The sequence below is a fragment of the Camponotus vicinus genome, unplaced genomic scaffold (assembly GCF_025532165.1).
Source record: "Camponotus vicinus isolate PSW18456_S1 unplaced genomic scaffold, iyCamVici1.0 SCAF_2, whole genome shotgun sequence".
NCBI classification, from domain to species: domain Eukaryota; kingdom Metazoa; phylum Arthropoda; class Insecta; order Hymenoptera; family Formicidae; genus Camponotus; species Camponotus vicinus.
Genome location: NW_028141956.1, coordinates 21,925,769 through 21,940,799, shown reverse-complemented (window position 1 = coordinate 21,940,799; position 15,031 = coordinate 21,925,769). Strand labels below are relative to the sequence as shown.

At 29.7% G+C, this 15,031-nt stretch overlaps 2 protein-coding genes across 2 annotated transcripts; both read right to left on the bottom strand.

Annotated features, from left to right (window-relative positions):
* Positions 1–4,740: 4,740 nt before the first annotated feature.
* On the bottom strand, positions 4,741–6,252 carry LOC145966914 (uncharacterized). Its single transcript, XM_083091341.1, has 5 exons — positions 5,957–6,252; positions 5,639–5,864; positions 5,425–5,554; positions 5,109–5,342; positions 4,741–5,021 (listed from the first exon to the last, which is right to left on the bottom strand). The coding sequence occupies exons 1-5, from the start codon at positions 6,079–6,081 to the stop codon at positions 4,885–4,887; spliced, it is 852 nt and encodes a 283-aa protein (XP_082947467.1). The 5' UTR covers positions 6,082–6,252; the 3' UTR covers positions 4,741–4,884.
* Positions 6,253–10,359: 4,107 nt separating this feature from the next.
* On the bottom strand, positions 10,360–12,522 carry LOC145966685 (uncharacterized). The gene is made up of 3 exons (XM_083090968.1): positions 12,430–12,522; positions 12,121–12,348; positions 10,360–10,899 (listed from the first exon to the last, which is right to left on the bottom strand). Exons 2-3 carry the CDS (start codon positions 12,328–12,330, stop codon positions 10,375–10,377), a joined length of 735 nt encoding a protein of 244 aa, XP_082947094.1. The 5' UTR covers positions 12,331–12,348; positions 12,430–12,522; the 3' UTR covers positions 10,360–10,374.
* Between the last annotated feature and the right edge of the window lie 2,509 nt (positions 12,523–15,031).

Genomic DNA, 15,031 nt, shown 5'->3' with positions numbered 1-15,031 from the left:
TCCTAAATGTGCCCAAACGATTCCCAAGCGATTGGTTTAATAGATAATAGGGAATATCAAATTTGTCTGCTAACTATATGATCGTGCTAGCATGACGTATTTTATTAGAGCCATAGACTATACCCTAGACTGCTAACTTCTTTATATACTTGCAATCGTTCGTGGACCCGAAACCTATGTACTACGGTACCCATAGACGTCGGACATAATAACCAAATGGAATGTGGATAGAAGTTTTATTGTCCTCCGCCTATGTACTGAATTCTACACTTTACTGCCACCTTTCTATACCATGTTACTCTTCGCAGTTCGCATATGTTACATATGTATTATTGTAAGCTGTATTTTCCCTGTATTTTTGGAAATTTAAATTGTGAAGATATAGATTTACTAGAAATTCCACATAAAATAAAATTAATAACTGCCTTAGTCCAGCGCTATTTAAAAATACGATTGTATTCATATGCAAAATTTTATACTCAAGAGATATTAAAACCATTGCGAAAGAGACATAGGCTTACTAAACAAATTTTATTTGCATGTGAGTAATAATTTGTATTTAAGCTTACCTTTTTCAATAAAATAATTATAATCAATATTAACAGAAGTTTATTATTTAATGTTTTTTATGTACAAATATACAGGGTGTCCCATTTTAATGCCCCACCCCAAATAACTTTCTTATTTTTAATTTTAGAAAAAGATGTTTCAGACAAAAGTTGTATGGTTTCAAGGGGGACATAAGGTGGTGTCATTAGTTTGACCTTGAATAGTTGCTTCAAGGTCACGTAAAGGTCACCTTCAATTTTTTAAATGAAACCCCTTACTTTCTATTGCATATTCTTACAGCTCGTCTTGAGAGCTTTCCAAAATGCAATAATAAAGTATTTTTTCATTGAGTACTTTTCGAGTTATGAGGCTTAAAATTATCAAACATATCTGTTATGTAACAGTTATATTGTTGAGTGGGAAATTATAACTAACAGTTATATAACTGTTATTTGGTGTTTGCTGGGATACGAGGTCAAAATGATATTAAAGGTCGGAAATTATTCGAATCGGGACATGTGTTAAATGTAATAGAGATAGAAAATATGGATAATCAAAAAGTGTTCATTAACGTCGTAGCTCATGTGTCAAATGTTTATGATGTAAAAGTAACGGTGCGTATTAAAAACTTCTTCATTAGTCATGATATCATACTAATAATATCATGATAATATGTTAAAAATTATGAATAATAGCATAATTTTTATTTTCTAGCTTGATTATAACAGTAATATTATAAATGCTGCATGCTCTTGTAAAGCCGGTCAATCTAGAAAATGTAAACACATGTGTGCCTTGGTTCATTTTATCAATTCTCCCGCATTAATCCATTTATTTCGCTTAACACTTTTCCATGGAGCATAGACAGTGCTTTCCGGAAAAGAATAAAATTTAATTGGTGGATTAATATCCTGAACAGATCTTGGTGTATTCGAACAGCCTCGAATGCAACAACTTCTTCTTGATAAAGGCATCACGAAATATATTTTTATTTTATTAATTTAATGTAAATAAACAATAACTCTCATATATAGGTTTGTTCTTTTTTAGCTGAACTACCCTGGCAAAAATGAGACGTTTGTTTAGCGTTTACATGAACGTTTGTGGAAGTTCGTCGAGAGTTTAAAAACGATTAGTAAAGAGTTTGTAGAACAAAAATTGCAACACTTTAGCGTTTAAAAGACGTTTGTACGTTATAGCGTAATCGTAAACGTTTGAAAAGTCTGAGTAAACTCTGTACACGAAGATGTATCAACGTTTACTGAACGTACTCTGAAAAATGTTACCTCAGCATTGCAAAACTTTCATGTAACATTATATAAAGAGTTTGTAGAACAAAAATTGCAACACTGCAGCGTTTGATAAGCATTCAAAACCCAACAGCGTTATGTAAGTGCTCTTACAAAGTTTGAAAAGCATATAAACTCTCAGAAAACCCTCACTCAACGGTTGTTAACGCTTTATAAAGTTTCTTATTTTCGCCAGGGTAGTGCTGCACTGGGACTGCACTAGAACCAGCGAGTTCACAGAAAATTCTGCCAGTGCACAAGCACAATGAGGAATAAAAAGAACGGTTTAGTGCAGTACTAACATGGCACATCAAAATATGAGAAACATAAATGTCCTATAAATAACAGAATTATCCGATGAAGAGAGACTTATTTGTAATAAAATTTATTTTATTACAAATTTGTAGAAAAATTAATTGTAGATAAATTAACTTTAAATTTATTAATTATAATTAAAAATTTATTTCAAATTTTTTTTTAATTTTTAAAATTTTTCTATTAATTAATAATTGTTTTTCTCTATATTCTTTATATTAATGTTATTTACATGACTATTATGTCTTCTTTTTCGCAATTAATGCGTTATTAATTATATCTTAAACTGCTGTTTGTGTTTAAATAAATCGCCATATTAAACTGCACCGCTGCACTACCTCAAGACCTATGGCAGGCAGTGCAATGAACTGTTGCACTGAACAGCACTGCACTGCTAAAAAGAATAGCAGTATCTGACGTCACTTCTGCTAAAAAGAACGTTTCAGTGTACACTTTCTGAACTAGTGCAGCCAGTTCAGCTAAAAAGAACAAACCTTATGTAAGTAATAAATTTCACCACATAAATGTTGATGGCCATCAGATGGCACTGCAAACGCCTTGCACGGTCCCTATATAATGTAAAGGCCATCACACACGAAATTGCATAGCTGCATATGCATAACATAAGACCATATGGATCAATGAGCATCGAGTATTATGTTATGTAAGTTAATATGGCGACTTAATACTCGATGCTCATTGGTCCATATGATCTTATGCTATGCATATGTAGCTATACAATTTCGTGTGTGATGGCCCTAATTATAATAATGTAATTATAATCATATGTATATATAAATAATGTAACATTAGAATTATATATATATATATATTAATTATTTGTATATATAAATATATATAATTATATATACATTTTTTTAATTATATGGTAAAGTAGAAGGAAATAAATGGCGCGCGCGAAGCGCGCGCAATGTTGTGTGCTAGTATTGGCTGCGTTCAGCAGGAAAAACTGCTTTGCAACTGTTGTAAAATTTGTGAATCTGATTGGTGTATGCTCTTAGATTTAGTCAAAATTAAGAGCATACGCCAATCAGACTCACGAATTTTACAACAGTTGCAAAGCAGCTTTTTCTGCTGAACGCAGCCATTAATATAAAATCATATAATCATACTCCGAATCGTTTAAGAAAGATAATAAACATATGAATGCATAGATAACGGTTGATCTATCATATTCTGTGCAAGGGAAAATCCGTTGTTGTCTATTTTATGTTCCGTTTCAATATTTGTATCTAACTTCATAATAAAGCATTTCTAGCCAACTTTATATAATATTTTTTTATTCCACTTTTTTTATTCCAATTTTTTTATATTCACTTGTAAAATATGCTACTGCAATTTGTCGGTTAACTCTCGGGATATATTCTATATGTATATAACTTAAAACAAATTTAATAATTTACTTTTTTAAGTCAGTTTTAATAAATAAAATTTTTAAAAAGTAAAATAATTTAATTTTTTCTAATTGGCAAATTCTTTATATACAGGGTTTAGCAAAAGTGTGGAAACCCCTTAATATTTCGAAAAATACGCATTTAAAAAAAAAAATGTTTCATACAAAAGTTATAGGGTTTTATGTGGCGCATTACACAGCAACATTATTATGACCTCGAATAGCGTTGTCAAGGTTATGTGAAGGTCACCTCCAACTTTTTAAATGGGACACCCTATATGCTTTTGCATATTCTTGTAGCTTATCTCGAGAGCTTTCCAAAACACTATAATTAAGTTAGTTTTCATTAAGTACTTTCCGAGTTATGAGGCTTGAAATCATTTCTTAATTTTACATAAACCATAAAATATCTTGTAAAATATTCATTTTTCGATTATCTTACCTTAATACTTTTATGTACAAAATAATGAGAGGAATCAATTGGTGTAAAGAAAAAACAACTGCGTGTTTTCTTTACACTAATTGATTCCTCTCATTATTTTGTACATAAAAGTATTAAAGTAAGATAATCGAAAAATGAATATTTTACAAGATATTTTATGGTTTATGTAAAATTAAGAAATGATTTGAAGCCTCATAACTCGGAAAGTATTTAATGAAAACTAACTTAATTATAGTGTTTTGGAAAGCTCTCGAGATAAGCTACAAGAATATGCAAAAGCATATAGGGTGTCCCATTTAAAAAGTTGGAGGTGACCTTCACATAACCTTGACAACGCTATTCGAGGTCATAATAATGTTGCTGTGTAATGCGCCACATAAAACCCTATAACTTTTGTATGAAACATTTTTTTTTAAAATGCGTATTTTTCGAAATATTAAGGGGTTTCCACACTTTTGCTAAACCCTGTATATATATATATATATATATATATATATATATATATATATATATAACTAAAACTAAACATATATATATATAACTAAAACTAAACATATATATATATATATATATATATATATATATATATATATATAAATAACTAAAACTAAACTAACATATATATATATAAATAACTAAAACTAAACTAACATATATATATATAATTGGTATTTTTTAAAGAAATTTATATTTAAAGAGGTAAAAAAGAAAAAACTCCTTTTAGAAAGAGATTATAATCTATATATCATAAAAATCATTTATTTATTAATTTTAATATAAGCTCTTAATCTTTCATTTAAATAATATACTTGATTTATATATATTTTATTCTATATACAATATTTCTGTGCATATTGAATTTTGAGGAATAAATTTTATGCATTTATCTCTTCAGTATAATTATCAATAGCAATGCACAATCTATCCCACAATTCCACAAGTTTGTTTTTTGTCAAACCAATTTCGCAAAATTGTTTTAGTAAAGTTCGATTTTCTTCGGAAAATTTTATTCCTAAATTAATAAATTATCACTAAATATTTTCTACTTATTTAACTATCATTATAATTTCTATTTATACAGATATATTAATTTTTTTACCAATATTTGTGGGTTTTACTATAAAGAAATGTTCAATGTGCCATGTTAGTTCCAAAAATTTCATTGTCCACTGGAATATTAAGTAATTTTCTTCTGTTTTCATAGATGAATGTATATACACTAATATGCCTCCATTTTCCTGAGTATATTGTTGTACAGTTGCATATTTCCTTGATTTTAAACTATTCAGAATCTTAGATCTAAGATTGTTATTTGCACTGTAATCAGAAAGTGCTGAAAGAGAGATGGCTCATTATATAACATTAAAATTGCTATAACTTATTAATGATAGCATTATGGTTATTATAATATTTACCAGACATAAGAAGAGGAAAGTTTTTTATGCTTGTAATCTTTTCAAACCAAGGAGATATTTCAAGCATGTAACAATCGTCAATGTTTGTAAAATAGCACATTATGTTGTCGATTTTAAAATAATCTAAATGCTAAAAAAAAGAAGATAAGGAATTAAAAAATAACATTAAAAAGTTAGTAATTACAGAGCATTGAATTTTATAATTCTCTCATACCAATGTGTGTGTGTGTGCGAAAACTACTGTTAATTCAAGATTGAAGGAAAAGGTTTTTGTTATTACTTTAGCTGTATAAATAAAAGTATTGTTATGTAACCATTTTTTATTGATGTCTTTAAATGTTATTCCCATCACTTGACCCGCAATCTCACATAATTTAGTCTTGTATTTGATGGATTGTGGTTTCGATGGTTTATGATCTTCATTATCAGAAGGTAGTGTGCTACAAATATCCGGAACAGTTAAGTTTATTGATTAGAAAAGTTTAATCATCATGAAAGAATCAATTAGTCACAGAAATAATTCACATATTACATATTAAAATTAATTAATGCCCGATGTTTATCTTCTTGATCTTTTAATTTGTCTTTTAACTGAATCGCTTTCTTTAAAAGTTTTTCTTTCAGCTTGTACAATTGTATTATTTCTTCATTCTCCATAATTACACTGATACTTATTTTTTTCTTTTTTTCATAATTAGACTAGTACCAGAGAGAAGCCTGAGAAGAGCCACGCTACCGTTTTTCATGGAACGTGGAACGCTTTTACTACGTCCTACGTCGCACACTAGCGGCGCGTACATCTATTTTAAGGTAGAGTTCCTCAAGTAAGGGTGCGTCCCGATGGAGAAAAAAATAGCGGAACGGAATAGTAACGGAAAAGTAACTATATGATGGCTAACCAATCAGAATGATTCCGTTCCGCCTTTACATGGCCGGGTTCCCCATGGCAAACATTTTACGGAACGGAATGAAAACGGAAATTATGTACTACATAATGTCATCATGTATTAATATAATATAATGAATATTTACCATGTCGCGTTAATAATAAAATTAATTAAAAAATCATTAATGATAATATTAATGTTAATTATATAATATAATGTTAATTATTGATAGCATAATGTTAATTATTTTATTACACGTGATTTCAGTAAAGTGCTTCACCAGGTTATAGGTTATCACAGACATGATATATCTATGTAATACATGATGATATTATGTAGTATATAATTTCCGTTTTCATTCCGTTCCGTAAAATGTTTGCCATGGGGAACCCGATCACGTAAAGGCGGAACGGAATCATTCTGATTGGTTAGCCATCATATAGTTACTTTTCCGTTACTATTCCGTTCCGCTATTTCTTTCTCCATCGGGACGCACCCTAAGAGTTAGGACAATGTCCGCCATTAATAGGGAACTGTAGCGCGCGCAATTTGAAAGACTTATATCATTCTATTCTATCATGTACATTCTATTAAATAGATATTTATATTTCATTTATGTTAATAAATAATAAAAAATTCTGTAATATATTCTAAGTAGCAAATTTTAACGTTAATGTAATATAAATATTTATTTAACGTTTATTAAATATTTAATATTTCATTAATAAAATATTAATTAAATATTAATAAAATAAATATTTAATAAGCATTAAATAAATATTCATATTACAGTAACACTAAAATAAACGTTCTTTTAATGAATAAAAAGGGATATTATCCAATTATTTTACCATTTTAAAAATATCTTTGAAAATAAGTTTGAAACATTTTTTTTATACATTTGTTTGCTACTTGGAATTATTTATATTATGTTTTTAATTTATATTATTGTAATTTATTTGTATCTATTTGTAATTTATGATTTGTTTTTTAATTTAAAATTATCTTTCCAAACTATTTTTATATATAAGTTTAAAGTTTTACATTAAGGTTAGTTATATCTCAGTTTTAAGTTTATAAATTTACAATAAAAGAATACGTTTTATTAATAAATATTACTTAATAATCGTTATATGAAATGAAATAGATATAAAAATTAATTCTTTGTTATATTTGAATTATTTTTAATACATACCTATACATTATTTACCGTGACATGTCTCGAATAGCTTTGTCTTCTTCCTTCTTCTTTTCTCTGTCTCTTTCTCACTCACTGCTTCCCTATAAATGGCGCGACCAATCAGAAATCATCACGCGGTGTCCTAACTCTTACTTGAGGAACTCTATTTTAAGGTAGAGACACTGTAATCAGAGACTGGACACGAGTTAGCCACTTTTGATCATGGACCTAAGAAGATATGGATGGAGTCTAGAGCCGGGGCGGTGTGAAATTTGCGGTAAGGGGGGTGTATAGCTCTGTCTCTTTCCAAAAGCAACCTTCGGGTGTTTCCGTCGCATATCCGATAATGCCCGAAAGGTTATATATCCCATATTAGCTAACTTTCGAATAAAAATACATGTATTTTTATTTGAAAGTTAGCTAATATGGGATATATAACCTTTCGGGAATTATCGGATATGCGACGGAAACACCCGAAGGTTGCTTTTGGAAAGAGACAGAGCTATACACCTCCCTTACCGCAAATTTCACAGTCCCCTCGCCCATATGAGCGCTTTAGACTATTCGTATTAAGTTAGCCGGAAATTTTTCAGCCAACCAAAAATCTCCTTATGGAATCGTTTGTATTTCGTATGAAGATGTTTGAAGTGTGATTAAAAACGTTTGTGAGTAATTAGAATAATTATAAAAAATTAATCATTTTTACAGTATGTAGTTAGCCAACATAACTAAATATTAAAAATTCTCCTTATGAATCGTTTGTATTTCGTATGAAGAGTTTTGAAGTATAATTAAAAAGGTTTGTGAGTCATTCGTTTAATTTTAATTAAATTTTTTTATATTGTGAAGTTAGCCGGAAGCTATATAAAATGGACGCCGTCCTGTGATTGGTCGATTTGCTTATGGTAAATACTAAAATTTTCTCATGTGTACTGACTTTAAGTGTAAGCAAAACGAGCAAATTTATCTCTTTTGTAACTTTTAATCCATGACTAATTTATTATTAATTCCGCATAATCGCATAATATATCATGGATCGTGGATAAGCGTAGATAATTGAAATATGTTTTTCTACCAATAAATAAGTAAATCTTTTATAATTGTTTTATAATGTAGTCATCATTCAGAAAATGATCACAATTTGTGATTATGTATTTAATTGTTATTTTATATTCGCTTTCAAATAATAAACTATATAATAATAAAATTTATATAAAAAGATGGTAATATATGTAATCCAATTAATTATAATTGACAAAATAATTTCTTGTGAAAAAATAAAAGTAAAAAATATAGAAGAATTTTTTTTATAGCTTGTATAAAAAATCAGTTTTATGCTAAGTATATTATAATTTTCTGGACTGTAGTAATATTTAATATATAATTTTTGCTATATAAATATATATTTCTTCTTAATTGACAATAATTAACAAAGTAATCAATAATAATTAACAAAAAAAATGATAACATAAAAGAATATGCTAAAAATGTGCGCTTATATATATTTGAAAATACAAAAGAAGACTTATTTCCGATAAGGCATGGGCAACTTTCAAGTTTTCGGATGCAAAAATAATAAAATCTACAGAGATATCTATTTTTGCTCTTACAACATCAGCAATGGATTTATATTGATATATGCCATCTCCTCTCTCTCGCATTTTGATGTAAGCCTTCCGATATTCTGTGACATAACTCAGCCGATCTTACTATCTGTAGAAATAGATTTTATATCAGAAATATATATTTATATAGCAAAAATTATATATTAATATATTACTACAGTCCAGAAAATTATAATATACTTAGCATAAAACTGATTTTTTATACAAGCTATAAAAAAAATTCTTCTATATTTTTTACTTTTATTTTTTCACAAGAAATTATTTTGTCAATTATAATTAATTGGATTACATATATTACCATCTTTTTATATAAATTTTATTATTATATAGTTTATTATTTGAAAGCGAATATAAAATAACAATTAAATACATAATCACAAATTGTGATCATTTTCTGAATGATGACTACATTATAAAACAATTATAAAAGATTTACTTATTTATTGGTAGAAAAACATATTTCAATTATCTACGCTTATCCACGATCCATGATATATTATGCGATTATGCGGAATTAATAATAAATTAGTCATGGATTAAAAGTTACAAAAGAGATAAATTTGCTCGTTTTGCTTACACTTAAAGTCAGTACACATGAGAAAATTTTAGTATTTACCATAAGCAAATCGACCAATCACAGGACGGCGTCCATTTTATATAGCTTCCAGCTAACTTCACAATATAAAAAAATTTAATTAAAATTAAACGAATGACTCACAAACCTTTTTAATTATACTTCAAAACTCTTCATACAAAATACAAACGATTCATAAGGAGAATTTTTAATATTTAGTTATGTTGGCTAACTACATACTGTAAAAATGATTAATTTTTTATAATTATTCTCATTACTCACAAACGTTTTTAATCACACTTCAAACATCTTCATACGAAATACAAACGATTCCATAAGGAGATTTTTGGTTGGCTGAAAAATTTCCGGCTAACTTAATACGAATCTTTAGACTCCATCCATATCTTCTTAGGTCCATGCTTTTGATTGGTCCGCCATTTTTAGGCTATTCCCGCCGATTTTTAAATTTATTAATAAAAAATACAATAGAATAAAATAAAATTTTAATATTTTTTTGCAATACTTTTTTATTGATTATTATTATAAATAATAAAATTATTATTATAAATAATTTACATATTATTCATTAATATTATTTATCATTAAGTAATGGATTTTGTACTTAAATAATAATAATTTTGCATTCAAATAATAATAAATAATTTTATATATTATTATTTATTATTATTTAAATGTTAAATGCATAGCCATAAATTTGCTATCATATACATTTTTTAAATCAGTTTCGTCTTTCTTATACAAAATTTTTAATCTAAAAACTATAAATCTTTTTATAATTTTAAGTAACAAATTGTGACAGGATAATATATGTTCCGCTTTTATATTTTTACATTTTTTTATTAGAAATAATTTTAAATTAGTATTTTTTATATTATTAAAATCTTTACTATAGTATTGAAATATTTGTTCTAATTTTAAAAATATTTCATCCTCAGTAAAAACTGAACTCAAAGCCTTTTTGTATTTATCACTATTAATTTTTCTTTTTAGCGCCTGTATTTCTAGTGCCTTTATAGCTACTGTATTTCTCAGAGCTTTCATAATTCTTCGTGATTTAATCAAGGATAATTGTTGCCTTTGAATGATCTTTTTGTACTTTTCTTGTTCATATTTCTTTTCTTTATCAGGTTTATTTATAGATGAAGTATATGTAACTGATGTACTAGGGTCGGACATGTCATTTATAATCTAAAAATTTTACATATTAAAATATTTTTAAATATATTTTGTATTTTATGTAACTTCATTATTTTAATACTAACCCGATTATCTTTGTTTTGAATATTATTCATTATTTCATTATTTTCTTTGTGTTTGTCAAATTCTACTGTAGATGAAATATGTGTTGTTGATAGTGTATTAATTTCAGAGACATCATTTATAATCTAAAAAATTCTTTACATATTGTAGAATATACTGAAAATTTGCTATACAGTATATTCTACAATATGTAAAGAAGTACAGTATTATCAGATAAAGTTAATATAAAGTTGCATCTAAATTTAATCCAAATTTATACATATTTATCTGAGATATAATCTGTTTTTGCCCTCTACGTATATTGGTTTGTTTTTGTCGAATACGTTCCGATGCCTTTTTATCGTTATTGTTTGAATGTTCGGGCTTAGTCGATCATGTGCCTGTTGAGTGTCCGTGTCGTCTTTGTTGGTCTTCTCACTGTCTGAGTAAGTTGCCTCTGACTAGCTGAACAACTTATTATCGTGCCTTATAATTACATTTTGTATTATTTTGGTAGTACATCGCTCTTTGCGATTTGCACCGCTCAGAGGTTGCTTGCATTGGACTCTTTTGTGTTGGACCGGCTTTGATGGACGTGGAGCTCTCCGCGACTTTGTATGTATGTGACTATGTCATTTGTCCTCTCGCATTTATCACTGTTATTGCGTTTTTAATATTATTTCATTTGATTCCTTTGTAATTTTTGTTATTAGAATCACTGAAGAAGACTCGAATTGAGTACGAAACGTTTGATGTATATACGATAGAAGAAAGATCGTTTGCATATAATAAAGAAGAAAGATCATTTGTATTTAAGAAGAAAGGATCGTTTGAATTAACCATCCTCATAAAATTTCACGCCTTACAACTACGTTGGCTCTTTATAGCCTTTTTACCAGATTATCCAGTTTAATTTGTTATTTTTGAGAGCCTTTTATTTTTATTTTTTATTTTTATACATATTTATACAATTACCCAAGGAGAACGCAAAAATCAAAGTAATGTCATTTGATCATATTGATATCAAATTGACGTTACTTTGACTTTTGTATTCTCCTTGAGTATTTTTGTGTTAAGGCATTTATATATCTAATATAATTCTATTATTGTGTTAAGGCATTTATATATCTAATATAATTCTATTATTTCAAATATTTCAAAACTACTAACTTGATTTTCTTCATTTAGAACATTAATTGGCTGATTAAATTCTAATTCATTTCTTCGCACAATATTGCTTGCTTTAATGCTTTTAGTTGGTACTTCAGTTGACGCTTCTTTTTCAGTTATTCTCATTTTTTCTTTGATAAAAAATCCAAATATAGTTGGAATTGCATTTGGTTTTAATTTTGGTTTATGGTCACCTCTTTGTTCCCACATTTCTAGACTAAAATGTACCTACAATAAAAATAATTTTAATTTTATAATTCAATAATTACATTTACGATTACATTTATGACTACATAAAAATAATTTTACCTCACAGAGAACAGAATTATCTGTTGGTATCCAATTTTCGCGACCAATATTGTGAAGCCATTGAGCTCGACATTCTGGATTTTTTGGAAAAACTCATAATGTAACCTTTTTTTGAGGAATTATTGCAAAATGGGGCTGAACATCCACCCATTTTACAATCAGTCACAATGTATATAATGTAATTAATAAGTATAATAATGAACTGATCAAACGCACGTTATGTTATTTACACGTATGTCTCATTACGTTAAGCCGACGGCACACGGTACGATTTTTCGTACTGGATTTGATAAGATTTAGTAAAATACTAAAAATGCACCAATCAGAATGCAGCATTTCTAATATTTTACTAAATCTTATCAAATCCAGTACGAAAAATTGTACCGTGTGCCGTAGGCTTTACATTAGGTTAGGTTAGTGAAGTTAGAGTGAAATAGTTTATATATCTTTCTCTCTCGTAGGATTTAGCCAAAACATGGCGAACTTCCGGCTTGTGTCCAGTCTCTGATTGAAGGTGGAAGTACATAAAATTGCAGGAGCACATAACCCCTGGCGAAAATAAGAAACTTTATAAAGCGTTAACAACCGTTGAGTGAGGGTTTTCTGAGAGTTTATATGCTTTTCAAACTTTGTAAGAGCACTTACATAACGCTGTTGGGTTTTGAATGCTTATCAAACGCTGCAATGTTGCAATTTTTGTTCTACAAACTCTTTATATAATGTTACATGAAAGTTTTGCAATGCTGAGGTAACATTTTTCAGAGTACGTTCAGTAAACGTTGATACATCTTCGTGTACAGAGTTTACTCAGACTTTTCAAACGTTTACGTTTACGCTATAACGTACAAACGTCTTTTAAACGCTGCAGTGTTGCAATTTTTGTTCTACAAACTCTTTACTAATCGTTTTTAAACTCTCGACGAACTTCCACAAACGTTCATGTAAACGCCAAACAAACGTCTCATTTTTGCCAGGGACCATAAGCATAAGAAAATTGATTGGTTCATTTTCTTATGCATATATTTGTGGACCAATCAATTTCCTTATGCTTGTGGTTATGCGCTTATGCAATTTTATGTGCTTTCACCTTAAGGCCCTTGCACAATGCTAGGCAATAGGCAATAGGAATAGGGAATAGAAACTATTCACCAATAAATACGCGGAATAGAAAATATTCGCCAATAAGAGCAAAGAATAGATACTATTTCTGTTCTTATTGCTTGTTGCCTAGCATTGTGCAAGGGGCTTTACAGTGTCTCTATTTTAAGGGCTCCTGCACACAGGACGCGGCAACGCTTGCCGCGCGGCGGAAGTCGACGCGATAGCCAATCAGCAGATACATAACATCCACCGCGCGTCAAAGTTGAACTCAATCCAACTTTTGTATTGGCTATCACGTCGGCTTCCGCCGTGCGGCAAGTGTTGCCGCGTCCTGTGTGCAGGAGCCCTAAGGTGGAAGCACATAAAATTGCAAAAGCACATAACCATAAGCATAAGAAAATTGATTGGTTCATTTTCTTATGCATATATTTGTGGATCAATCAATTTCCTTATGCTTATGGCCTATACTAAAGTCACTAGATATATAAAGTACCGCAATCATTCGCCATTTTGGCTCCAATAAGCAGTTCATTCAAATTATATATTTACACGAGTCCTTAAGGATAATGTATTTTTGGCAATTAATTTCAGCCATTTTTTACATTTTTTGTTGTTATTTTCGCTTTTTGGGATGCGAAATAAACGAAAACCTTTTTCGCTTTGATTTCCACCTTAAGGTGGAAGCACATAAAATTACAGGAGCCATAGGCCTACTGCACACAGGACGCGGCAACCCGTTCCGCGCGGCGGAAGCTGACTCGATAGCCAATACAAAAGTTGGATTGAGTTCAACTTTGACGCACGGTGGATGTTACGTATCTGCTGATTGGCTCTCGCCTCGACTTCCGCCGCGCGGCAAGCGTTGCCGCGTCCTGTGTGCGAGAGCCCATAAGCAGAATGCAGAAGTCATAGCGCATGCGCTATGATTTTGAATTCTGCCTATGGCTTTTGGATTTCCAATCTACATAAAAATACATAGGCTGCGTTCGCTTTGCACGCTTGTGCGCTGTGAGCATCATTCTGTCTTTATTGCACATCGAATATCAAACGAAGATAGAGCGATGCTTTCAGCGCTAAAACCGTCAAAACGAACGCAGCCATAATGTATAGCCACGGACATAAGGGTGCCGTCACATGCGGCGTAAGGGCCCTCACACACGAAATTGCATAGCTATATATGCATAGCATAAGACCATATGGACCAATGAGCATCGAGTACTAAGTCGCCATATTGACTTACATAACATAATACTCTATGCTCATTAAAAGTACTCAATTTTTATGTACAAAACTAGCGCATGCGCCAAATAAGCTGACATGGAATGTAGTTTTCTGCTAGCATGACGTATTTTATGACGTCATAAGGTTTATTATAGCATCTCGTAGCGCTAAGTGAACCAACCATAATGCTGCTACAAATGCTCTGCAGTACTTGTAGCGCTTACTGAACCGCAGCTTGTATATAACATTCTTCATCAGCTTATTTGACGCATGCGCAGTA

Coding starts and splice junctions, on each gene's coding strand:
- LOC145966914 (XM_083091341.1), bottom strand. CDS start 6,081: ATGGAGAATGAAGAAATAATACAATTGTACAAGCTGAAAGAAAAACTT. Junction 5,865..5,956: donor GCATTAATTAATTTTAATAT/GTAATATGTGAA, acceptor GGATATTTGTAG/CACACTACCTTCTGATAATG. Junction 5,555..5,638: donor TCGCACACACACACACATTG/GTATGAGAGAAT, acceptor TCTTTTTTTTAG/CATTTAGATTATTTTAAAAT.
- LOC145966685 (XM_083090968.1), bottom strand. CDS start 12,330: ATGTGGGAACAAAGAGGTGACCATAAACCAAAATTAAAACCAAATGCA. Junction 10,900..12,120: donor TTCTAAATGAAGAAAATCAA/GTTAGTAGTTTT, acceptor TAAAATTTTTAG/ATTATAAATGACATGTCCGA.